Consider the following 27152-nt stretch of genomic DNA (forward strand, 5'->3'; position numbering starts at 1 on the left):
CCCATTTAGACGGTGTGCAGAAACTATAGGTTCAAAAGAACTTATGGTTCCACTAATAAAATGAATTAGGTAAATTACCTTAAAACATTTGGATGAATGGTCAGCAACCTATTGCATACAGCTACAACTTACATACCCAGGCAATTACTGTTTAACACTCCTCCTAAAGTTTCTAGGACTGATATTTCAATGGAGGAGAATATTACACAAGTTCTAATAACTCTGCTCAGAGAAAGAAATATTTTGATTCTAAGCTAAAACAGACGTAGAAAATTAATTTAGAAATGGAATGCTCATTAGGAATTGTCCTCAATCATCTCTCCAGCATGCAAGTAATAAGAAGTGGCAACTAATGCTACAAAAAGGACAGTTTGAGATTGAGGGTACTTCACGCTTGGGATACTTAATACTGTATCCTAAGTACCGGCCTTTTCTGAGAGCAAAGCATTAAGAGAGTCTATTGTGCCAGGATATCAAAAGGTACTTTCTATGATAATTTGTAAAAATGTGTGTAGGTCAGTTGAGAAATAGATGTGATTACTGTAATATAGTTTTAAGTTAATAAAAGTTGTTACTTTCAGAAAAGGAGCAACAGAATTATTGTTATATTATTTGATATGGTTTATGCTTATTATTAAGCAATTGAATTAACTGATCTTAACTTTGAGTGATGTGTGTAAATGTTGACGTGCTAACCAACACTTTTTCCACAATGGAGATAATCTGACATATTTCCATACAACATGTAGTTGTTAATCCTGTTGTTAAGAGGTCTGTATAGTGTGTATGATGATTTCTGGAAGTAATCTAAATTCAGAATATGCTTATGTTAGTCAGAACAGAAACAAGTGCGCGGGCGGGGGTGTGTGTTTGTGTGTGTGTGTGTGTGTGTGTGTGTGTGTGTGCTTGCGAAAATAATTTTTGGTACAGCTGGTGAAAAGATTTTTTGTGCGCTTAGCATGAAATATGCTTTTGGATTCCACATGTGTTTAGAATTAGGCATTGCATTAATCTCAAAATTACATTCAGTGATGTTTTAAAGATGACTCAATTTGTACACTCATACAGTTGTACAGGAAGGAACTTATTTATTATTTGTTAAAGGAACTCTTAACTTCGTGTGTATTCCATAGATTTCATTTACTTGTTTAGTAATATAAGCCAGGATCTAGCTGAATTTCAAATGTTTTTCAGCTGAACTTTTAGAATAGGTTATGTGGAAGAAAGAAGGTGGTAAGATTAGGGTGTAATATCCTGTCAATGTTGATGTCATTAGAGATGGGGCACAAGCTCAGAATTTCACAGGGTTGGTGAAGGAAATCAGTCGTATCCTTTTCAAAGGAATCATCCTGGCACTTGTCAGGAGTGATCTAGCAAAATCACGGAAAACCTAAGGAAGGATGGTCAGATGCAGATTTGAACCATCATCCTCCCAAATGTGAGTCCAATGTGCTAACCACTGCGCCATCTCACTCGCTGAGTTAGGTGGAGTAATTTATTTTAAATTCAGGTTTCATTGCAAATTTACCATCTATCCTTGTTTTGAAATAAAAATTACATTGAGACCTGGTTTGAGTGTGTAGGGGTAGATTGAAATGAGTATGAGTTTTGGTGCACTCAGGATCTCCCTGAATTCAGTACACAAACCATACATGTGCACCTTTGCCAGGCAAGGGTGTGTCCAAAGAAGTGTTTTAATAGTATTTTACACATTGCATTAACTAGTTGTTCTGATTTCATGTGTCATCTGAGATAGCACTCTAACATGTTGTACTGTGATGATGCAATATGAGTCAGTACGATTTGTACCCACTGATTGGCGATATGAACATGAAAGTTTTAGTTAAGTAAAACACTTATGGATGGACAGCATGCAGATGGGTTCAGTGAGAAAAGAATATAAACTCTACACATGCTTAAGACTGTGAGTGATTACTTGCTTTGTGTGGACATAGATACTTAAGTCACTTCTGCTGACAGTGTTGAGAGGAAGTTCTTCATGATGACGTGCAGTCTGTGCTGAATATCTATGCACGTGAATCACGAAGTGTGACGCAGAGCATGATGAAACATTACATATAAGCTATTGAAGTTACACCAGCTGGGTGCAACTGTCATGGATCTAACAATCGGTGCCCATCAGACAATATTGTTGACATACAACAAAAGTAAAAATGAATGCTTTTATCTTGTAAATATTTATGTGATGAAACAAATCAAAAGAGGAAGACCTGAGTTTGACTCCTGATACTGTCAGGGAGTTTTCTTGGTGGAAATGACTCCTGATACTGTCAGGGAGTTTTCTTGGTGGAAAGATTGCAATGGGGACACCAGCCTCATGAAACTAATTGCAGTGTTACATGACTGTGTAATAGTGGCACCAGGGCATGACAGCTGACAGTGATCGAGGAAGAGGTATACTGACCTCACACACCTCCATACCACACCCAATGACGCCACTGGCAGAGTAGAACTCTGTTGTCGGTCAGTACTGATTGACTCAGAAGGGCATGTGAACGGAATTTTTAAATAAAACTTGTGCTACATTGAACCCACCACAATGCCAGTTTAATTTAGATAGGGAAAGTATTGTGGAGTGCAAGCACCTTTGCCTGCTGACAAAAATATTGAATTATAATTCTTTGTCCCTTTCAGGAAGATATTATTTATGTATATTATTGATACTTGTACAAGCTTTGAACATATTGCCATCTGATGGGCTTGGACGCCTATTACTCAAGATACACCCATATCCAATTTGAGATTCCTGATTGAATCAAGACACAATACCCTTTACTGCATGGAAAGCTGTTGCCTCCCTGACAGCCATCACTTTCCATGTTTTCTCTTGGTCAATGACACATTAAAACTTATAATTGCATGTAGTAATAGAATAACTAACTAAATTGTAAAGACTTACAGTCTCCATAAAATAAGAACTGCTTGATCTAAATTGTATTGTTTGTGTAACTAATTTTGCAAGGTTTTTACCATGAGATAAACACGTTAAAAAGAAAATGAAGAATGTCAATTAAATGTTGAAGTCCAAGATGCTACTTTCTTTTTTGTTTCCCCCACAAGGCATGACTGAATGGTGTAGTAAGAGGAAATAAATAAAATATGATCCAGAGTAAAAACTCAAAGATGTCTGATGTAAAGCTTAAAATATCCTGTAGACAATGTAATAAACTAATGTATTGAATGTCATTTACATCTCACAGATTAAAGAAACACTGAGAGGAGATGTTACTGTTGTTACCAAATGAAGTAACATTTCACAGACTTGATGGTCATCCTCTTGGAACCGGACACATTAAAGATCCCAAATAATTGAAATATATCTGTAATATTCATTTGCTTAAAAAAGGAACTGTCACATAATGAAATACACAAAATAAAGTGATGCTAATGTAATGAACTTAAATGATGTAATGTTGTACTTCTTTATTGTAAAAATCTAATTTGTTATTACAGACTAGTCAGTTTTCATGTAAGTTACATACAGTCTCAATGTGTTTTTACTGTTGTACATTTGTCAAACGAACAAAAGAAACATAAACATATTCCTATTCTTCCTCCTGAACTGAGAAAAGGAAGAGACAAAGAATGAATTTGAAGGAAAAAAGTAGTGTCATATACAGCCATAAGGAATTAACATAAAGGGAAAAAAGTAGTGTGGCCTTCAGGAGGGAAAATAACAGTTGATAAAGCCAGAGAAAGTAGGATGAAATGGTGAAAGTCATGTTCTCGTAGTAAGTATATCTTCACCCGTTTGAGGCATTGTGATATCATGTAAACATGAAAAACTCGTGTAGTGAGAGTCACAGAGATCAATAATTTCCAGAGAATTATGAATGTGAATTATAAAATTGCTGTTCATTGTCATCTTTCTTGGGGTTTTAGTGGAAAATATAAAAAGCTTTATCTACAATATTTTAAGAGTTGCGCATTTCTTGGAATTGTAAGAAGCTGATGACAGTATTTATAAGCACATTGGCACCACATTTTCTTGTATAGTAACTTAATAAATATTATGGTCGAGTCCCTTTAAATTTGACTCCCAAGTTATTGGATTCAACCTTGTCACTGATATATGCTTTAAAGTTTTTCTCTTAGTGAGTATAAATTCTCACTAATGCACATTAAAAAACAAAAAAATGAAAAAACAAATACAGTAATCATATTACTGTAATAATAATAGTAATAATAATAATAATAACTATTATTATTGTATGCCACATCATGTGTAATTCCTATTCTGTTACAAATCCCATTGGGTTTGTTACATCCTCTAATAACACTAGAAATCAGTCATTCACTTCTTTGATTAATTTTAAAGTGGTCTAGCGGTTCTGGCGCTGCAGTCCGGAACCGCGGGACTGCTATGGTCGCAGGTTCGAATCCTGCCTCGGGCATGGGTGTGTGTGATGTCCTTAGGTTAGTTAGGTTTAAGTAGTTCTAAGTTCTAGGGGACTTATGACCTAAGATGTTGAGCCCCATAGTGCTCAGAGCCATTTGAACCATTAATTTTAAAACTGATGTGTAAACATGTATTAATTACTTTCATGTTGTGTTCTAATTCTTGTCATGCAAGGGTTTCAGCTGCTGACTTGTTAAAACTGTCTTTCAAACTAGCTTCACCTGCCCTTGCAACAGAGCCGCCATCACCATTCTATGGCGCCAACCATAGTCACCAAATGGTGATGTTGCACCTGTACTCACATTTCTAGATTTGAATTGTTATATGAAATTAAAATATTATCATCTCTAATTTTAAGGCTACACTGAGATTGCTGAACTCACTTATGATGAATTCTTTCAAGGGAGAGGGGAGGAGATATACAATGTATTCTCATTTCGCTTGTACATAAATTCTCCAATCATACTGTAATTGTCGGGGTGGCTTTAATCATCCAAAGTCAATTGGGATAACTACAATTTTGTTAGTAGTGGGTGTGGCAAGGTAGCCTGTGGAACACTACTATATGCCTTCTCTACAAACTGCCTAAAACAGAGTTCATAACCCCCCCCCCCCCCCCCCCCTCCCCGTCCGTGAAGGAAGTATATTAGATCTAATGGCAGCAGATAGACAAAACCTCTTTGACAATGTTCACTTTGAAACTGGTATCAGTGACCATGAGGCAGTTGTAGCAGCAGTGATTACCCAAGTACAAAGGGTAACCATAGTCAAGACAGTCTGAGAAAACTCCTGACAGCTCACAGTGCTGTTGCATACTTCCAGCTGCAAAGCACTAATGGCTGCAGGTGGAAACAGTAGCCATCTATAGAGCTTTGACAACACTGAAGCATTGCCATAGAGATGGTTACGAAATCACATTACGTTATTGGTTGAGGTAGTCCTGCAAAGCTGCCGCACCCAGTCCACTGCAACTATCAGGGATCACTTTAAGCTGACTCAAGTATAACACAAGTAGAAATATTTATAATGTTCAGTAGACTAGATGAAGGAGTATTAGTGTCGTATCTCAGTGTGGAACATGATACTTTTAATTCAGCATAGGGGCGTTCAGATGAATTATGGCTCAAGTCTAAAAGAATAGTTGACCACGCACTGGATAGATACGTACTCAGTAGAACAGTTCATGATGGGAGGGGCTCTCCATGGTATACTTTCTGTAAAGAAACTTCTCAAGAAATGGAGTACTGCATAATAGGTATAAAACGAAGCACTGGGCTATAGGTACAGAGATGCTGAATGAAATAACATGTTCGGGTAGAAAAAGAACAATTGCTGGCAAGACTGATGTAGCGGAATACTGGCAAAAGGTCTCTCACAAAACTCAGAGAAATTTTGGTTGTATGTGAAGGATATTAGTGGCACCAAAATTGGTGTCCAGTCACTCACAGTCGAGGTGAAAACTGTAATTGAGGGTAGCAGACCAAAAGCAGAAATACTTAACTGTGTTTTCAAATGTTCCGTCCCAAAGGAGCCACTGAAAAGATGAGTGACATTCATATTGGTGTCAGTGGTGTTGAGGAAAAGCTGAAATGGTTAAAACTGAACAAAGCCGCAGGGCCCAATGGAATTGCTGTCAGATTCTATACTGAATTTGTGGCCAAGATAACCCCTCTTCTAACTACAGTCTATTGTAGTTTCCTTAAACAAGAAACCATGCCCCTTAGTTGGGAGAAAGAACAGGTGTCACATGTCTGCAAGAAGGGTAACAGAAGCAATCCACAAAACTATTGTCCAGTATCCTTGACCTGAATTTGTTGTAAAATCTGCAACATATTCTGACTTCAGACATAATGATGTACCTTGACAGAATATTCTTCTTCATGCCAGTCAACATGGACCCTGCAAACATATATCAAGTTGAATCAGAACGTTGGTTTCAGTATTCTCAGTGGCCAAGTATTTTTCTTTTTTCTACATGTTCATTATGAGTATGTTACAGATAGGCCCATCTTCCAAGATGACAACAACCATATTCAAAAGGCAGCACATACATGTTCCTGGTTTGACAAACACTCAGGCACCCTTTCACACCTTTACTGTCACACTAAATCACCCAATGTCCATACCATTGAAAATACTTGGAACTATTGTGGACAGTGTGTGAAAAAAGCAGTAAGCATTCCCTCAGGTCTGGATCTAAACATCAGTGAGCGACTTTATCTGAATGTGGAATACCTGAAGAAACTTGTGGAATCTCTTTCTCACATAACAGAAGCCATTACCAAGGCTAGATGTTGCGTTAAGTGGTATTAGTGTCATGTCTCCTAGGACTGACTGATTTTCTGTCCAGTGTTCTTGTAAGTGATATTTCAGCAAGTTGACTTGTAGGTTTCATTTAGCAGACAGTTATAGTTCTTAACAATGTTTTTCACTGAGACATTCTTGAGGAAATCCTTGATAGGAGGAAGGGCAGCATTAGCGTGGATTTTAATCTATTTGTTGCAGATAATGAGAACAAGGCATTAAACTGCAAATGTAAACCATATCACAAATATATCACCTTGTACAACGTAAATGTGCGTACCATTATATTCAAGTTATGATGACTTTTTGTAAATATAATAGCACATGATACCACTTGACATTGCAGATAACAAACATCAGTTAAACTGAGATTGCTGCTTACATTTATATGCAGTTAACCTTCGTGTGTGATGTCAGTAGTAATTTGCACCCTCCTTGAGAGGTAAAAAGTAATAAAATTTCTTCTAAAACATGTCCAGAGATTATGTTAGAACAAAAGAAAAACTCAATTTGTAGGTGACACAAATTAAAATACTAAACAACATTTTCTTTTATAAAAACTAAAACCAGTACTAATATTTTTAAAAAAGTTGTAGATTATGGACGTACTGTATTTACTCAAATCCAAGCCACACCTGAAAAATGAGACTCGAAATCAAGGGAAAAAAATTTCCCGAATCTAAGCCGCACCTGAAATTTGAGACTTGAAATTCAAGGGGAGAGAAAAGTCTTAGACCGCACCTCCAAATCGAAACAAAGTTGGTCCACTGTAACATGAGACACAATTTAGGTCGAATGGGTGAAGATACAGCTACAGTAGTTTGGTTCAAGTCATAAGCTTAACAGTTAAGCTTTACCAAGTAGCCATTGCTATGTGTCAGGTGCTCCGTCCATATTTATACCGGTACCCTTCCTTTTTCATGTGCTTCATCTGGTTTGAATTGATTGCTTATTTTGCTTTGATCTGATAAGAGCCATTCTCTTTGTTATAGGTGTTTACATCACTCTAAGCTGAAAATGCATTATTGTACTGTGTCTTGCATTGTTTGTCGCATTCTGATAATGTGTGTTTACGACCTGTCGCCGCTCGCGGCATGGCTTGCTTTTGTGGGCACTACCGCAGCTTACAATAAAAAAAAGAGAGGAATTGTCTCATAAGCGAAACAATGGCAAGAGACTGCTATTTGTTGTTAATTACACTGCTTCTTTCTTTGATAATGATCAACAAAAACCAAATAATAGACTGCGTGTGATAGATGTTCTGAACGAGAGTTTAGCGAAAATTTTTCTCCCATTTGAAAATCTTTGCAGACGCCTCTTTAGTACATTACATTCTGCACAGAAGTTAGAGTCATCTTAGATTTAAAAATCGAGTCAGTTGCCGTGCTTCATTTCTATTCAGCATAAGAATAAAACGAATATAAACATGACATGATATGTATATTCTAGTGCGTTTGCTGTTGTTTCACACTAGTTTTGTAGTTTATTAGGCATACAGGATTTAAATGAGATAGCAGCAAACACAAAAGAATACATGGCATAATGTTTACATTTTGCTACCTTTTCTTTTAATTTATTTACTGATGCAGAGGTTTTGGTGCCAGTATTTATCTTTGTGCCTGCAAAGCATGCCTGTGTAGCGCTACGTATTTTAGATGGCAGAAGTTAGTTGTGGTGGCACCTACCAACATTTTTTAGAACCTCTGCTTACTTTGCACTCGATTCAAAGCCGCAGGCAGTTTTTTGGATTACTAAAACTGGAGAAAAAGTGCAGCTTAGATTCGAGTAAATACGGTATATTGCACGTCCAAATTGGCTGACATTATGAAAGTAACTGACATGGCTGTCATGTATAAACCAGTGTTAGAATCTCAAGGGAAATGCAATGTACAAAATGACTTGTAAAATCTTATGACTGTTTTTTATGGGATCTTATGTAACTTGGTTAGGTGTTAATAATCATACTGACACATGCACTGACTGTGGCTACTGGGAAAATGGCTTGGTTCATGAGCTATGAATTCTGTTCTCATTTAATGAGCTGTTGCCTATCACCACATAGAGCTGTACTCACGAGGTGTTATGCAGTTCACCACTTGGTGTAACCAGTGTTTCCTCTGTCTCGACCCCTCCAAAACCCAGGCAATCATCATAGGCCGCACCACCCGCTCCTTCCGTCTCTGTGATTTCTACCTCACCCTTTATGGTCGTCCTATCCAACTCACCCCCACCCTGAGATACCTTGGCCTCACCCTTGACCGTCACCTCATCTGGACCCCTCACCTCGACCCCTCACCTCCAGACCATTCAGCAGAAAGCCCATTCCCGCCTCCACCTCCTGAAACTCCTGTCTGGTTGGACATGGGGATTGCATGCTTCCACAATCCTCCACACCTACAAATCCCTCATTTGTCCTATCCTCTGTTCTGCCAGCATTGCCTGGATCTCCGCACCCACCCGCTTTTACAAGGCCCTCCAAATCCTTGAATGCCATGCACTCCGCCTTGCCTTCCGTATCCGCCTTCCTTCCCCCGCACGGCTCCTGTATGAACTCATCCCCTTCCCCCACCTCCTCCTGTTCCTCCAACATCTCTGCATCATTTACATTGTCCGCAGGCTTGATCCCCCCCCACCCCCTGGTTTCCTCCTTCCTCTCCACGCCCCGCCAGTTGCCGCGCCTCTATCACTGTATCCCTCCCTCTCTCCACCTCCACACCCTCCATCTCCTTCATCAGGGCAATTTCCAGCACCTCCCCCTCCCGGATGATGAACTTCGCCGTGACATATACCCTTCCTTCCAACTATAACCTGGCCTTGTTGCCCCCCTCCATAGGGCCCCCTTTTTTCCTCTCCCCTCCTTCTCCCTAGATCGGATTTTCTTCCCCCCCCCCCCCCCCCCCCCCCCGAGACCCTGCCCCCATCCTTGCCTCTTTCCCTCCCATGTCCCTCCCTACCTGGCCCTCTCTGGCACGCCCCCCACCCATCCCCCCCCCCTCTCTTCCCCTCCCTCCCTTTTTCCCTTCTCCCTTATCTCCTTGAGCCTGGCAGATCCTCCGTTTTGATCATCATGCCACGTCAGTGTTGTGTTTAGTGCTGTTTCTCCTGTGCGTCGAGAGGTGTGATTGTAATTGTGTGCTGGCCGTGTACTTAGTGTTACTGTCAGTGTTTGTTATGTGCTATGCCATCCATTGATACTTTTATGCTCTGGCCATACTGCGCCTTGTTTCTTTTAATTGTCCCAGAGTGTGATTTTTTGTGTGTGCTACTTTTTTACGGTTTTTATCTCCATTTTACAGTCGCCCCCTTTTTTGTCTATTGTCTTCCATGATGTTCCCCCTTTTTTTGTGTCTATGTTCACCATGTTTTCTCCTTTGTTGTTTTTTAAATGTCTTCTATTGTTTGTTCTATGTCTTTCGGCTGAAGAGCAGCGCATAAGCTGCTGCCAGCCCACCCCGATGGGGAATTGAAATACAATAAAGGAAAAAAAAGTGTTATGCATCTGTCTTTGGACATTTTAAAGTCCCATTTCTTTTTGTTAATGAGATGGCCTTCAAAATTGGGTGTTTCTCATTGTCAACTGCTCATTGAGTGAGGTGGCAATGAGAGATCCCTGATAACAAAATACCTCCATCCCTTCTAGGAGATCTAAAACTCTGCCTTTATTCCCTCTATGCAGGAGCTTCAGTTAAAGAGGTCATATAAAGATGACTATGTCCAGTGTCAACAAGATGGGCAGCAAAATTTGATTTTTCAACTCTGTCCCTCCTCTCTAATGCCATGTGCTCACAAAATCTAATCTCAAGACTTCTCCCTGCTTGCCCTACATAACTTGCATTACAATTGGGACATTGTAATTTGTATACTCCTGATTCATAGAGAAAATTAGTTTTGTATGTATTATTAGCCATTAGAATTCTTGAGGAAATGCTTTATGGAGTTTTTGCTGCATCAGATTTGTAATCAATCTCAAATTTTCGGTAACTTCCTTCCTGGTCGTCAGGAGGTTTCAGTAGGCCATTAGGTACTTTATTAAGTTGGCTGAATTGTGTCAAGGATAAGTCACAGAGCTTCTACATGCTACCAGAGATTATGTTGCTGACTGTGACTCAAGAACATTGGTAGCTACGCTGATTTCATTGCATGGCAGGTAGTTCATCTGGTTCCTCTGTGGCCTTTCAGCATCAAGCACCCATTTCCATGCACCACTAAAGGTGTAGCCAGTATTCCAGTTTAATTTTTTGCTGCACATTCTGATCTCAGTGGGTTCTTTTGCAACGGAGGCCTAGCAGGTAAATGTATGGACTAATATTTCGATTTCATCAAGTATAATTGTGTGTTTGTTCACGAGGCTACATTTTCAAATGCAGATTTGTTGAAATTACATTTTTTAAGCGGCATTGGTGCTCTGTGCAGTGTTCTGAAATTGTTCATATCATCTGACCAGTGTAACTGCTACAACATTCACAATGTATTTTATAAATTCCAGGTCAACTGAGAACAAGGCTGTGTTCTGTTGGGCATAGAATCTCTGTAATTTTCTTCCATGATCAGAAAATGGATTGAACACCACATCTGCCATGGACTCTGACTATTTTATTTGTTGTAGTTCCAAAGAAAGGAAGGAATGCTGTAGGCTGATCACCTGATGACAGGGTATCTGTGTGTACTTGTTTCTCAATCTTATAGTAATTGGAAGTCCTGTGGATTTGTTTAACCTTCATGGCCAATTAAGTAAAAGACCCAAGAGCCTACCGAAATCTCCTTATGATGACAGTGGAGGAAACTGTCGAAAGCTTGAAATTGAATAAAAGTCTGATGTGACAATAACTCAGTGACACATTGATTCAGTTGTAACTTTCTCTTGGATGACGCATGCTCAGTGTGTTGGCTGTTTTGTGGGTACATGCAGAGCCCTCTCAAGTGTGGCTGGCTGGACACCAACAACAATAACCCTCACAAGTGCAATTTATGTTACTCTTCCTACACTAACAATGCACAAGGAAGTAATACACTATGAAACATAAGCAGTTTGTAAACATATGTCTCACACTGGTTGCTCATTCTAGACCCTACATGACTGAAATATTTTCTAGGTACCATCGGTTCCTCATCTAAAACTACTGATTTAAAATTTCCATTGTGATTTAACGTGGGAATGCAGTCATAGATAAACTGAGATAGGGATAAATTTGCGTCTTGACTTCCTTTCTCTGACCTGAAATCACGAGTGTAGGTCTTTTCCCATAGTATCTCGGAGCTTAACATAGCAATTGTAGGGGAGGAAAGAAAGGCTACTTGTTTCATTTAGTTGCTCATCTTGCTCTGTTATTTTATGGACATATTACAAAGCAATGTTATTGACAGGAACAAAAGGAACTTGACCTCTTCAAAATGATGTGGAATGCTCTGTGCCTTTCACTTCGGATGGTGATGACTAATCCTGTGAACTGTGATAATCAAAATGAAATGCGACATTACATAAAGCAGGTAAGAAACCTTCAAAATAATGTAGGTATGTTCTCATGCTTATTTAAGAGATTTAGTATAATAAGTAGTTGCAATTCAGTTAACAGCTTTGTGTGCCATGAATTCCTTTTTTCATGCAGTCTTTCTTTACAATAAAATACATGTTGCTTCCATAAAGTGTTTATTTCACAGCATACAATTTAAACCATGACTGACCAACATCTTTAATATCTGTTTGCTGCAGAATTCTTGAGGATATTCTAATTCCGAAAATTTATATAATACATTTCCTAAAGACAGAAAAGCTTCTGTCCATAAATCAGTCAGATTTGGAAAGCATTACTTGTGAGAAACTCGGCTTATCTTTTTCTTGCATGATATACAGTGGGCAATGGATCAAAGGCAAGAGGCAGATTCCCTATTCTCAGAATTCTGGAAAGGGTTTGATTCAGTGCTGCAATGTGTAGTGTTAAGGGTCTGAGCATATGGAATAGGTTCTCAAACATGTAAGTGGCTGGGAGACTTCTTAAGTAGTAGGATCCAGTGTTCTGTCATGGATGATGAATGTTCATCAGAGACAAGGATATTGTTGGGATTGCCCTAGCCAAGTGTGATGGGACCATTCTTGTTCTCTGTATACATAAATGCTAGGGGTGAGCAGCACCCTGTGACTATTTGCTTATGATACTGTAGCATATGGGAATGTGTCATCGTTGAGTAATTGTAGAAGAATATGTGATGAATGATAGCTCGCTGTAAATGAAGAAATGTGTGAGTTAATGCAAATGAGGAGAAAAAATATTCCTGTAACGTTCAAATATAGTATTAGTGATGTGCTGCTTGACACTGTAATCTTGATTAAATATCTAGATGTAACATTTGGAAAGCAATATGTAATGAAACAAGCACGTAAGGTCGGTAGTAGTAAAGGTGAAGAGTTGACTTCATAGTATTGGGAGAATTCAAGGAAAGTGCAGTACATCTATAAGGAAGGCAAGTATAGAACATTAATGAAACTCATTCTTGAGTACTGCTCAAGTATTTGGGGTCTCCACCAGGTTATATTAAAGGAAGACATCAAAGCACTTCAGATGCGTGCTAGTAGATTTGTCACTGGTTAGGTCTGACCAACACATACGTATTATGGAGATGCTTCGTGAGCTCAGGTGGGAATCACTGGAGCGAAGATGATGATCTATTCGGTAGAACATTACTGAGAAAATTTAGATAACCGGCTTTTGAAGCTGACTGCAGAACGATTCTACTCCTGCCAACATACATGTCTTGTAAGGACCTTGAAGATAAAATGAGAGAACTTAGGACTCATACAGAGGCGCATTGACAGTTGTTTTTCCCTCACTCTATTTGCAAGAGGAACAGGAAAGGGAATGACTAGTAGTGCTACGAGGTAGCCACCACCATGCACTGTGTGGTGGTGGTATCTTGCAGACATTACAGTAAACAAGTACAGTGGTTACTAAGGAAAACATACCAAACAGTGACTGATTTCAAGACAGTTGTGGGTAAACTATTAAGTGTTTCAGCATGACCTCATGAAATATCACAATAAAATCGCTCAATAAGCTGACTGATGTGCCTTCACTCCCCGTGCAGTAATACTATGGCCGACTAATACTGTGGGCTAATATGTTGTACTCTTTTTTAAAGAAAATTCATTGTTACTTCTCAATGTTTTAACATTCCAGTCCCAAAATCAAAAAATAATTATTTTAATGCCAATGCATTAAGTTGGCGAGTAATTATAGTTTATGACCTATAACACAGAGCAACTTGTTCCACTGATGGTAACAGTAAAGTTAAAGCATAAAAAATTGTTGTTCCTTTATTTACGTATGTTAGTAGCAGGCTGTGTTGGTCTTAGTGTTTCTTGTGAATAACTTTGTGCTAATGGCTTTAACTTTGATTTATTTGATAAATGAGGATGGCAGAAACATACAGTCTGTTTGTATAATTAGTTTCCAAATAACAAGTCCCTCTTAGCTTCAGCCTGTTGTGCTTATATATTTTATAACAGTCAGATTATAACTTTCCGTTGTTACAAGATTCATCAAAATGTACTTAACCACATTACAATATTTTTTCAACTTCTATCACATTACAAGTTGTTTAGTCTTTCTTGTGTCTTAAAAACTAGTATTCTGTTGCAAAATGGTATGAATATTGCTTAAAATTCAGATTTATAAATTTATTTCAATTGAAAACTTAGTATTTTATTTTACTTGACTAATATTAGGCTTCAACACTCACCTACATATTTTCATAATTTTTCATAACGATCAGTCATGTACAGTTTTAGTTTTATTTGTACATAAACTGAAAATTTAACTTACTTAAAATATTAAGTGCTCTGTACCTCTGTATTTTTTACTTTACATTATTAGATTGCACATTTCAAAAAGTAATTTCAAAATAAAGTAAAACTCTCTTATTATCATCCAAAAATGTTATCCTGCAACATAACAGTGCATAGAACTGCTAAACTCCCAAAAATACAGGCTTTGGATTAAAAAAATTGCATGTATCAAGTATGTCACTAATGCTGTGACTTTTATCTTAATTTTATTGTAACTTTTTTTGATGTAATAACACACATACATAGACACAAAGTAAAGTAAAGAAAAAAAAAACACTGTACGCACTTGATATGTTCCTATGTCAACCTACCTTACAGATATATTTTATTTTTATATAAGCTCTTAGATGTCAAGCTTTTTTCTTTTTAAAAAAATATCATTTCTAAATTTCTCAAACTTTGATCTTTGTAGAACTTTTGTCAGTATGTCTGCTAATTGTTCTTCTGTATTACAATATTTTATCTCGAACAAACCTTCTGTGTATTGTTCGCTAACATAGTGAAATTTTACATCTATACGTTTGCTTTGTCTAACCAACTGTCCTGATTTGATCATTTGGATAGCACTTTGATTGTCTACATAAAGAATGATTTTCACTTTTCTCCTGGTTAACTCTTGTATTATGGTATTGATGTGTTTTATTTCTTTGATGCATTCCGCTGCTGAAATGTATTCTCCTTCAGTTGATGAAGTAGCTGTCACACTTTGCTTCTTGGATCACCAACTAATGGGAGCACCATTGTAAAGAACTGTGTATGCACTTGTACTTTTCCTGTCTCTTAAATCTTGTTCATAATCGGCATCACAATAAACATTTAGATGAATACTGTCATCTTCTTCACTTTCTTTTTTCTTATAGAAAAGACCATAATTCTTGGAACTTTGTAGATATCTAAGAGTTCTTTTTACATTTTTGTAATCCATTTTCTTGGTTTTCTGTGATGCGGCTCTCATAATTTACTGCAAAATCCAAGATCTGGTCTGGGTTTACATGACAAATAAAGAAGGCTTCCTGTGACTTTACGAGATGCAAATTCAATGAGTTCATTTTCTTGATTTTCTTCATTTGTCTTTCCCTCTGGAACTAATGGAGTCTTCATGGCCTTACAGTCAGTCATATTGAATTTTTCTTGTACTTTCTTTGCATACTGTTCTTGGTGTAAAAATATTCCATCCTCTGTCTTCATTATTTGTATCTCTAAATACATATCTGGATTTTCTACCATAACCATTTCAAATTTCTTCTTAAGTTTCTTTAGTATATTTTCAATTTTTTCCGAGTCTTTTCCTATTATGATTCCATCATCAACATGTATAGCCATGTGCATTTCTTCAGTTGCATCTTTAAATGTGCACTGATCTGATTTCAATTGAATTAGTCCTTCTGATTTTAGGAAATCTGTCAAAGTTTTATTCCATCTGGATGGGGCTTGTTTAAATCCATACAGAGCTTTCTTCAAAACACAGATTTTTCCAACTTCTTTTTATCCTTCAGGTATCTTCATAAAAATTTCTTCATCCAGTTTCCCATAGAGAAATGCTGTTTTGACATCAAACACTCTCATATGGAAACTTTTCTCTGCTGCCAGCGCAAACAACAGTGTAAAAGAATGTATATCTACTATTGGACTGAATAATTCCTTGAAATCTATATCCTTTTCTTGTTGACAACCTCTGATAACTAGTCTGGCCTTATATCGTCCATCATCTTTGACTTTAAAGATCCATTTGCTTGTTAAGATTTCTTTCCCTTTTGCTTCCTCTGGACTAACCAACTTCCATATTTCACTCTGTTGAAGAGATCTCTTTTCTTTTTCAATTACTTTTAACCAATTTTCTTTGTCTGGACCACTCATACATTCTTCATAGGTAAGTAAAGCTGTTTCATAATAATTATTTTTTACAGGTTTTTTCAAACTAGTTCTAACTAACAGTTCAAACTAAGGTTGTAGTTTCTTGTATCTTCATTGTATGTTAGTACTTCTTGACTTTTGTCTCCTTGATTTTCATGGTCTTCTATTTCATTTTCTTGATTGCTAGTATCATTTGATAATTCATCAATAACAACATTTTTCTGTAGAGTTTCTTTTGTCACTTTCTGCTCAAATTCAACATCTTTTGACGCAACAATATTTCTTCTTTCTGCATCAAACAGCCTGTAGCCATTTGGTGCATAACCAACAAAAATGTATGGATTACTTCTTACATTTAGTTTCTTCAAATAGCCTAAATGTTTGGCAAAACATGAAATTTTGCTAAAATCACATTAATGAGAAAACATTTTTTTCACATCTTCTGCCTTTGAAACTACATTATTGCACCATTAAGCAGTAATGTGCTCATCAAGTTTCATCCTTAATAAACAGGATAGCTGTCAGATGCGTTGGCGATGTTGAGAGAAACAAAGTCACAAGCCACAGGAAATTAATCACCAGAAATAAACCGTTTTATATGCTTACCAAAACATCATCTGAGCTGGAACTGCTGGTCGATGGATGCCAAGATTCATCACTGTCAGGATCCAAAGGGTAAAGCTCTTCACTTCCACTACTGTCTGTGTCAAGTATGCGTTGAAGACCTGAAGACGCTTCATACATTCCTGACCCACCTGCCATTTTGCCGTTGCTTGTGACTATGTATCTTCTGAAATTACCACCAGATGGCACAGCATAGAACTGCACTCCGTCATAGCCTGCCATCTGTTGGAGTAACACGGAACTTTTTCAACACATTGTGAAGAAGACATTGTTAAGAATGCCGCAACATGAAAAACTCAATTTCGTGAAAGTTGTGGCTTATGACTATATCTCTTCGAGCCCTTCAATTGTTCTGTTGAGCATAAACTATTAGGAACTCCTTCACACATTCTTTTGATCTTTGAAGTACAGCTTACGCTTTTCTTCATCAATGTCTTGTTTCTTTTTTCTTGAGTGACTAAATCCTCTTCTATGTCTTCAAAAGTGCAAAATGATATTCTTTTGCTGTCTTTGTTCTTAAAATAACAATTTTCTTCTTTTTGGTTAGTCTTTTTGCAATGAGGACAGGGCTTGAAAGATCTCAATTTTGGTTCTTGAATTTTACTTTTATTTTTAAAGTAACACTCTTCTTCTTTGTGATTATTTCTCTTGCATATAGAACAGTGTTCTTTCTTCTCAGGCTTCTTGCATTCTCTTGCAAAAAGTCCACGACCACCACAAGTTTTACAAATTATATCTTTTCTTTTATTTTTGTTAAACCCAACATCAAAGGCAATACTCTCTTCTTGATTATTGTTTTTCAGTCGTTCCTCTTCTCTAATAAGCCTTGCAATTAGATTTTACATAGTCTTTTCATCACTGGATGACGAATCCCATGCTGGAGAAAAGTGTTTTTATTCTTCTGGCAAAATTGACAATATCTTGGGTATGATCAAAATATCTGTCATCTTTTCTGACTGGAGACGATTCAGTTCAAATACTATATTCTGTAGTGCACTTATATTACTAGCTATGTCTCTGGTTTTATCGTACTTGAAACTATAAAATTCTTGAAGCAGCTGCTGAGTTCTTTCAGATGCATCTCTTTTATAAATTGCTTTAAGTTTATCATACGTTGCCTTGGAAGTTTCACAGCACAGTACATGTGGCTTTACCTTTTTATCAATTGTTCTCATTATAAAATGTTTTGCCTTGGTGTCTATTTTCTGCCATTTTTTTCCGTTTTTCTAAAGTTTTGCAGATTTCCAGTGTTTCAGTTCCATCCACAGTATCACACAGGTCTTGCGCATTAAATAATATTCGAATTTCAACATCCCACAGATTGAATGTACTACTATCTTTGAGCACGTGTATATCACAAAATTCTTCGTTTTCTTGAAACATCTTTAACTGCTTTTCTTCCTTATTCATGCCTTCTATTTTTAGCTTTTCTATTTTCTTATTGCTCTGGGGCCATAACCTGCTGTGATTTTTATCTTAATTTTATTGTAACTCTATGTGAATGTAATAACACACATACATAGGCACAAAGTAAAGTAAAAAAATAAATAAATAAATAAAAAATTAAAAAAATAACACTATACACATTTGATATGTTGCTATGTCAACCTACCTTACACATATATTCTATTTTTATATAAACTTTTAGATGTTAAGCACTTTTTTTTATAGCTCACAAAGTAAACATTGTATTTTATTTGCTCTGCACCTTTCAACAACTAAATCGTGGGATTGGGTACTGAATTGATGGCTAGCTATGTGAGTTACACTTAATTGTTACAAATACTATGGTGTACCAAAGAGAGAAAATAATACAGTCTGAAATTGAGATGCTGTGGCAGAAATGATCAAGTTAGAATTGTTGTAAACAAAAATCATTATGAAATTTGCATGAATGCTCTGCAGTTGTGCTAACATAGAGCAAGGAAAGCAAGGCAGCATGGCTCAAGAAGTAAAGTAGGGAAGTGTTGGGTGGATGGAGACCAATGCCTCTCAGCTGCAGTAGTAAAATGTAAATTAATGTCTGTAATAATCACGAAAATGAGGTGGCAGAACATGACGAGATGGTTGCGAGAGGGTTGCACAATATTGGCATGAGTGAGCTAGGGGATGGAAAAAGACAAGAAAAGAAAGGACAAGGGCAAAAGAGGTGGAGGTGTTTTGGATGTTGATTAGTGGATGTATAGACCAGGGAGATTTTAGGAACAGAGTAATATGTTTAATTTTTTCCAAGTTTATTGTCAATTTAATTTGATAACCAGTGTTTGTCATATGCAACTTTGGTAAGCTCAGACATTCACCTCACAAAGTATTCTTACAATAGGAGGATGCCCTTTCAAATGAGGGAAGAAACTTGAACAGTATTTATTATCATCACAACAGAGGTCTGTGATAGATAATAGTGTGTTATTTGAAGACTGAAATTCTTCTTCCAAATACTTTCCTTCTAATTCATTGATTTCATTTCTATCGCCCTTCTTGCTTCCTCTTTCATACAAGGTCAGGCCCTCTTGACATGGGTTGTGAGTGATGTTCCAACCTTCCATCCCATGTGTCAAGTATCACCTACCAGTGCCTCTTTCCTCCTTGAAGAAGAAAGCTGTGATTTTGAAAGCATGAATGTTGCTATTTGTTTTAATATGTTTTTGTTTTGGTGTATTTTCGAATGTACCTCTCACCCATATTGGAAACTGAACTTCTTGAAGGCAAGAATCTGTGAATCATTTTATTTAATTTTTAATTGACCGAATACCTTAACATAGCGAAGAGGTGCTAAACTCGTGTAAACTACTATGCTGCTTGTATTTGTTGTTTCTTCTAATAAATATCGTCAGAAAATTATACTGAAACAAACAATTAAACAAATGAAAAGAAAGAGTTTATGGGGACCTCCAATGTATAATATCAATAAGTATTGCCATTTGCTATGCTGGAGGGTATTAGTGATCTGTTGTCATTATTTTCTTAATTAAGATCCTTATCTCCTTCTGATTATCCGTCTCAATACTCACTGTAATGTGACTTCATTTTCTTTCATATCTCATGGGCTTTATGTTAATTTATTTCTAAGGCATTGCCCTCCGATTCCTTAATGTCTTGTTATCCCTCCCCCCCCCCCCCCCTCTCTCTCTGTCTCACACACACACACACACACACACACACACACACGTGTTTTTTTTCACTGCACTGCACCACATGTTATACATTGGGTGGTTCGTGACAAAGGGTTTGTTTCTGTTGTAAAGCTAATGAATTATTTTTTATAGTTTTGTATTAATTAAGTTGAACAATTTGTGGATATTTTTTCTGTACTTAAAGCAAAAAATAAATGTTAATCTTTTATTATTTAATATTTTGAAAATTCTTTTTCTTAGCCAGTTTTTTGTTATAGGTGACAGATCTAATGGATATATTACTGGACAAAATTACTACAAGCTATCATGCGATAGATTTCTTACATGAGCTAGTACCACTCATCAAGCTTATGATAGTTGGCAATAGCCCCAATCAGCTAAAATTTTCAATGTGTAATGGATTACAGATTGTTTTGAGGTACTGTATGAAAATTAAAGTCATTATTACATTTACTGTTTATTCTAGAGTGAAAAGATGTCTGATATATTCAGTGTTCAGTTTAGTTAGTGAGCATGATAACATTTGTGTGATTGTTGTGATGCTCACCATTTTGAGGAAGCGTAAATAACTTTTTATAAAATGAAGAACAAACCACCTTCAGCCACAAGTTGTGTTTATTTACTGCACTATGCATTTCGAGCCCTGGAGGCTCATCTTCAGGTGCTTTTTAGTGATTTACATCAGATTTTTTACTTGTTTGCCTGTTGATATTACATTTTTGTGTTACAACATGGTATATTGTAGATACAAGTTTAACAGCGTTAATAATATGAAACTAAGTTACAGTTTAACATTGTATGATGTCTGCTTCTGTTGTGCAGTTGGTATATGCAATACACATCTTTAATTTTGCAGTACATACTGGGATATATACATAGTCACACACTTTTTCGCACATTGTAGTAGCGGAACATAAACATGCCTAAGATTCTCGTTCATACAGATGTTCTACTTCTAAATATAATCTATTTTCTTATTTGACAGAAGATAATATGATATAGTATTACTAGTAAACAGGTATTATTAAAATAATTATTTGGCACCATTTTGTAGGTTGTCAGCTGTTTGTACTATTATAGATTTGAGTCCTCAGGAAAAAGTAAACTTTTAAAGATGTAGAAAAAATGGTGGCTGTTAAATTCTGTTTGTTCATTCATTAAGTTTTCGGAATATTTTTATTTGTGTAGCATTATTTCTAACTGTTCTATTGGTTAAGTTTTTTACTGTTGGGTTCTGTGTGAAGTACAGTTAGGTTGTTGTGGATGTTGTCAAGTCTGTGTTTATTAATATACATGTGGTTAGCTATTGTAGATTTTTCAAAATGGTTTAGTCGAAAGGTGTCGGCGTGTTCTTTATACCGTGTGTAGAAGGTTCTTCCAGTTTTTCCTATGTAAAAGGCAGGGCAACTGTTGCATTGTAATTTATATATTCCACTGTGTTGTGTTATTGGCTTGTTTGTGTTCACTGTGTGAGGTAAGTGGTATGCAAGTTTGCTGTTTGTGGAGAAAGATATTTTAATATTGTTTCTTTTTAATAAGTTAGCTATTTTTTGTGATACTGTGCATAAGTATGGAATGCTTGTGAAGATTTGTTTTGTGTCGGTAGTTTCCTTTTCAGTGTTTTTGTGAGTGATGTTGGTCTGAATTTTTCTAGATAGTTTATCAGTTGATTTTACAGAGTAACCATTATTTACTGCAATTGTTTTGATAGTATCTGTTTCTTGTGTTAGTGCTTTGGGTTTTAAAGGTAATGAATGTGCCCTGTTCAACACTGATCTAAATGCAGCATACTTATGTGTGTTCGGGTGGTATGAAGATCCATGTATTGTGATGTCAGTGTAGATTGGTTTTCAGTAAATGTACAAGTTATATTCTTGTTGTTAATTCACAATTGTGAGGTCTAAGAAATTTATGGATTGATTTGTTTCATGTTCAATTGTGAACTTTATTTTATTGTGGAGTGAGTTGAATGATGTGAGGAGTTCTTCAAGTTCATCTTTAGTACCATAAAATAAGAGTAGTGTTTCCTCTACACATCTCTTCTAATACACATTTTTTTGAACAAGTTTATTTTCTCCTTTGAAGAAGTTACTCTCTAAGTGGTTGATGAAAATGTCAGCTAGGAAACTTGACATGCAGTTACCCATAGCTAATCCTTCTTTCTGTTGATAGATTTTATTATTAAATGAAAAGTAGTTGTGGGACAGTAGTAGTTCAAGTAGATTTACCAACTCTGTAATCTCTGGTATGGTTAGTTTTTTGTGTGTGATGAGGTTTTTTTCTAATAATTTCAGTTGTCTCTTTAACAGATATACGAGGGCAGTTCATTAAGTAATGCAACACATTTTTTTTCTGAAACAGGGGTTGTTTTATTCAGCATTGAAATACACCAGGTTATTCCCCAATCTTTTAGCTACACAACACTATTTTTCAACGTAATCTCCATTCAATGCTACGGCCTTACGCCACCTTGAAATGAGGGCCTGTATGCCTGCACGGTACCATTCCACTGGTCGATGTCGGAGCCAACATCGTACTGCATCAATAACTTCTTCATCATCCGCGTAGTGCCTCCCACGGATTGGTCCTTCATTGGGCCAAACATATGGAAATCCGACGGTGCGAGATCGGGGCTGTTGGGTGCATGAGGAAGAACAGTCCACTGAAGTTTTGTGAGCTCCTCTCGGGTGCGAAGACTTGTGTGAGGTCTTGCATTGTCATGAAGAAGGAGAAGTCGTTCAGATTTTTGTGCCTACGAACACCTGAAGTCGTTTCTTCAATTTCTGAAGAGTAGCACAATACACTTCAGAGTTGATAATTTGACCATGGGGAAGGACATCGAACAGAATAACCCCTTCAGTGTCCCAGAAGGCTGTAACCATGACTTTACCGGCTGAGGGTATGGCTTTAAACTTTTTCTTGGTAGGGGAGTGGGTGTGGCGCCACTCCATTGATTGCCGTTTTGTTTCAGGTTCAAAGCGATGAACCCATGTTTCACCGCCTGTAACAATCTTTGACAAGAAATTGTCACCCTCAGCCACATGACGAGCAAGCAATTCCACACAGATGGTTCTCCTTTGCTCTTTATGGTGTTCGGTTAGACAACGAGGGACCCAGCGTGAACAAACCTTTGAATATCCCAACTGGTGAACAATTGTGACAGCACTACCAACAGAGATGTCAAGTTGAGCACTGAGTTGTTTGATGGTGATCCGTCAATCATCTCGAACGAGTGTGTTCGCACGCTCCGCCATTGCAGGAGTCACAGCTGTGCACGGCCGGCCCGCACGTGGGAGATCAGACAGTCTTGCTTGACCTTGCGGCGATGATGACACGCGCTTTGCCCAACGACTCACCGTGCTTTTGTCCACTGCCAGATCACGGTAGACATTCTGCAAGCGCCTATGAATATCTGAGATGACCTGGTTTTCCGCCAAAAGAAACTCGATCACTGCCCGTTGTTTGCAACTCACATCCGTTACAGACGCCATTTTAAAAGCTCCGTACAGCGCTGCCACCTGTCGGAAGTCAATGAAACTTTACGAGACGAAGCGGGAATGTTTGAAAATATTCCACAAGTAATTTCCGGTTTTTTTCAACCAAAATTGGCCGAGAAAAAAAATGTGTTGCTTTACTTATTGAACTGCCCTCGTATTTGAGAACAGGTTGATAATGTCAGATGAGGCAAATCTAGCTTCTCTGGGGATTTTTACATCTTTGGTGAGTGTTGTTAACTCATGCATTTTTTATTGTGTATGTGGTTTCAAAAGTGTAAAATTCTCTGAGGATATTATTTAACAACTGTGAAAGTTTATATGCAGGTGTGTTCTTGGAGTTAACAATTGGTCTAATTGGAGAGTTCTGTTTATGAATCTTTGGCTGTGCTCTGAGTTTGGCGGCGGTGGGATTCATTAATGTGCAACTTTTTATTTGTTTATCAGACAGGAGGAAGCTACATTGGTTAAGCATTTTCTTCAATTTTTTCTGAAACTTAGTGGTTGCGTCATGGTTTAGTTCAGTAGTGTTATTTTCTGAGAAAAAATTAAGAGTTTTAGTAATGTAATCATTTCTATAAAGGATGACTGTGGGATTTCCTTTATCTGATTTCACAACAAGAGCATCATGTTCATTGAGTTTGTGTTTCAGTTGTTTCAACACTTTGGTTTCTTCCAAAGTTGGGTTGGAGTGTTGTTTTGCTTTCTTCTCTTCTTTCTGGATAATTATGTTAACATTATGTGCTAAGACAATCTGTTCATTGTGGTTCAGGTTGGCCATATCTGCAACTTTCTTTGTATCAACTATGAGGATTTTTAAATTATGATGATTAAATTTTGGTTTACTATTGTGTTTAAGGCCTTTGTTCAGTAAAGCTTATTCTGTGTTTGTGAAGCTAATGTTGGTTTCGTTGATAACTCTTTCATAGAAAGTCTGTGTTTTAGAAGTTACATTATTATGGGCACTGTCATATTTTACTTGAAGGGATTCAAGTTTTTTTGTATTTTTATTGGTTATAGTAGTTCTAACTTTTGTGCAGAAGGTTGTAACATATTCGTCTACATAATACATTTCTAATGGATGTAGTATGCTAGTTAACTCTAGATGTAGGTGGTAAAGAGATCTATTAAGTTCTTCTTTTTGCTTGTGCTGTAGTTTGATTTGTGTAAATAACCAGCTGTTCTTGAATTTTTTTGTAGCTATTCTGGCTGCTTGTGAATGTCACTTTATCGTAATGTTAATGTAGTTTGGAATAAAACCATGAGATACATATTTTTTGTTAAATTTGACACTACAAATCACTTTTGCTAGCTTAAGTTTCGTATTTTTAAATGAGTACACTGTTCTTAGTGCCTGGCTTGGCAAATATAACTTTATTTTACCATTGTTTTCCAGTGTTTCGTCCGCGACTGATTTACTTTTGTAAAATGAAGAACAAACCGCCTTCAGTCACAAGGTGCGTTTATTTACTGCACTGTGCATTTCGAGCCCTGGAGGCTCTCCTTCAGGTGCTTTTTAGTGATTTACATCAGGTTTTTTACTTGTTTGCCTGTTGATATTACATTTTTGTGTTACAACGTGGTATATTGTAGATATAAGTTTAACAGCGTTAATAATATGAAACTAAGTTACAGTTTAACATTGTATGATGTCTGCTTCTGTTGTGCAGTTGGTATACGCAATACACATCTTTAATTTTGCAGTACATACTGGGATATATACATAGTCACACACTTTTTCACACATTGTAGTAGCAGACGTAAACATGCCAAAGAGTCTCGTTCATTCAGATGTTCTACTTCTAAATATAATCGATATTCTTGTTTGACAGAAGATAATATGATACAGTATTACTAGTACACAGGTATTATTAAAATAATTATTTGGCACCATGTTGTAGGTTGTCAGCTGTTTGTACTATTATAGATGTGATTCCTCAGGAAAAAGTAAACTTTTAAAGGTGTAGAAAAATTATGACTGTTAAACTCTGTTTGTTCATGCAACAAGTTTTCGGAATATTTTTCTTTGTGTAGCATTATTTCTAACTGTTCTAGTAGATAAGTTATTTTACTGTTGGGTTCTGTGTGAAGTACAGTTAGGCTGTTGTGGATGTTGTCAAGCCTGTGTTGATTAATATACATGTAGCTATTGTAGATTTTTCAAAATGGTTTAGTCGAAAGGTGTTGGTGTGTTCTTTATACCGTGTGTAGAAGGTTCTTCCAGTTTTTCTTATGTAAAAGGCAGGGTAACTGTTGCATTGTAATTTATATATTCCACTGTGTTGTGTTATTGGCTTGTTTGTGTTCACTGTGTGAGGTAAGTGGTATGCAAGTTTGCTGTTTGTGGAGAAAGATATTTTAATATTGGTTTTTTTGAATATGTTAGCTACTTTTTGTGATACTGTGCGTAAGTATGGAATGTTTGTGAAGATTTGTTTTGTGTTGGTAGTTTTCTTTTCAGTGTTTTTGTGAGTGATGTTGGTCTGAATTTTTCTAGATAGTTTATCAATTGATTTTACAGAGTAACCATTATTTACTGCAGTTGTTTTGATAGTATCTGTTTCTTGTGTTAGTGCTTTAGGTTTTAAAGGTAATTTATGTGCCCTGTTCAACATTGATCTATATACAGCTTATTTATGTGTGTTCGGGTGGTATGAAGATTCATGTATTGTGATGTCAGTGTAGGTTGGTTTTCAGTAAATGTACAAGTTACGTTCTTGTTGTTCATTCACAATTGTGAGGTCTAAGAAATTTATGGATTGATTTGTTTCATGTTCTATTGTGAACTTTATTTTATTGTGGGGTGAGTTGAATGATGTGAGGAGTTCTTCAAGTTCATCTTTAGTACCATCAAATAAGAGTAGTGTGTCATCTACATATCTCTTGTAACACACAATTTTTTGAACAAGTTTATTTTCTCCTTTGAAGAAGTTATTCTCTAAGTGGTTGATGAAAATGTCAGCTAGGAAACATGACATGCAGTTACCCATAGCTAATACTTCTTTCTGTTGATAGATTTTATTATTAAATGAAAAGTAGTTGTGGGACAGTAGTAGTTCAAGTAGATTTACCAACTCTATAATCTCTGGTATGGTTAGTTTTTTGTGTGATGAGGTTTTTTCTAATAATTTCAATTGTCTCTTTAACAGCTATATTTGTGAACAGGTTGATAATGTCAAATGAGGCAAATCTAGCTTCTCCGGGGATTTTTACATCTTTGATGAGAGTTGTTAACTCATGCGCATTTTTTATTGTGTATGTGGCTTCAAAAGTATAAAATTCTGTGAGGATATTATTTAACAACATCTACAATAGCTAACCACATGTATATTAATAAACACAGACTTGACGACATCCACAACAACCTAACTGTACTTCACACAGAGCCCAACAGTAAAAAACGTAATCTACGAGAACAGTTAGAAATAATGCTACACGAAGAAAAATATTCCGAAAACTTTTTCCATGAACAAACAGAGTTT

General features: G+C 36.7%; 1 protein-coding gene across 1 annotated transcript in view; it reads left to right on the forward strand.

The window, feature by feature from the left end:
• LOC124619656 overlaps window positions 1–27152 on the forward strand; it is a 103316-nt gene that overhangs the window by 14731 nt on the left and 61433 nt on the right. The window contains exons 3-4 of the mRNA XM_047146188.1: window positions 12089–12211; window positions 20434–20594. Coding sequence (XP_047002144.1) covers window positions 12089–12211; window positions 20434–20594 — 284 coding nt within the window. The remainder of the gene's footprint in view (window positions 1–12088; window positions 12212–20433; window positions 20595–27152) is intronic.

This window comes from Schistocerca americana, chromosome 6 (genome assembly GCF_021461395.2).
Source record: "Schistocerca americana isolate TAMUIC-IGC-003095 chromosome 6, iqSchAmer2.1, whole genome shotgun sequence".
NCBI classification, from domain to species: Eukaryota; Metazoa; Arthropoda; class Insecta; order Orthoptera; family Acrididae; genus Schistocerca; species Schistocerca americana.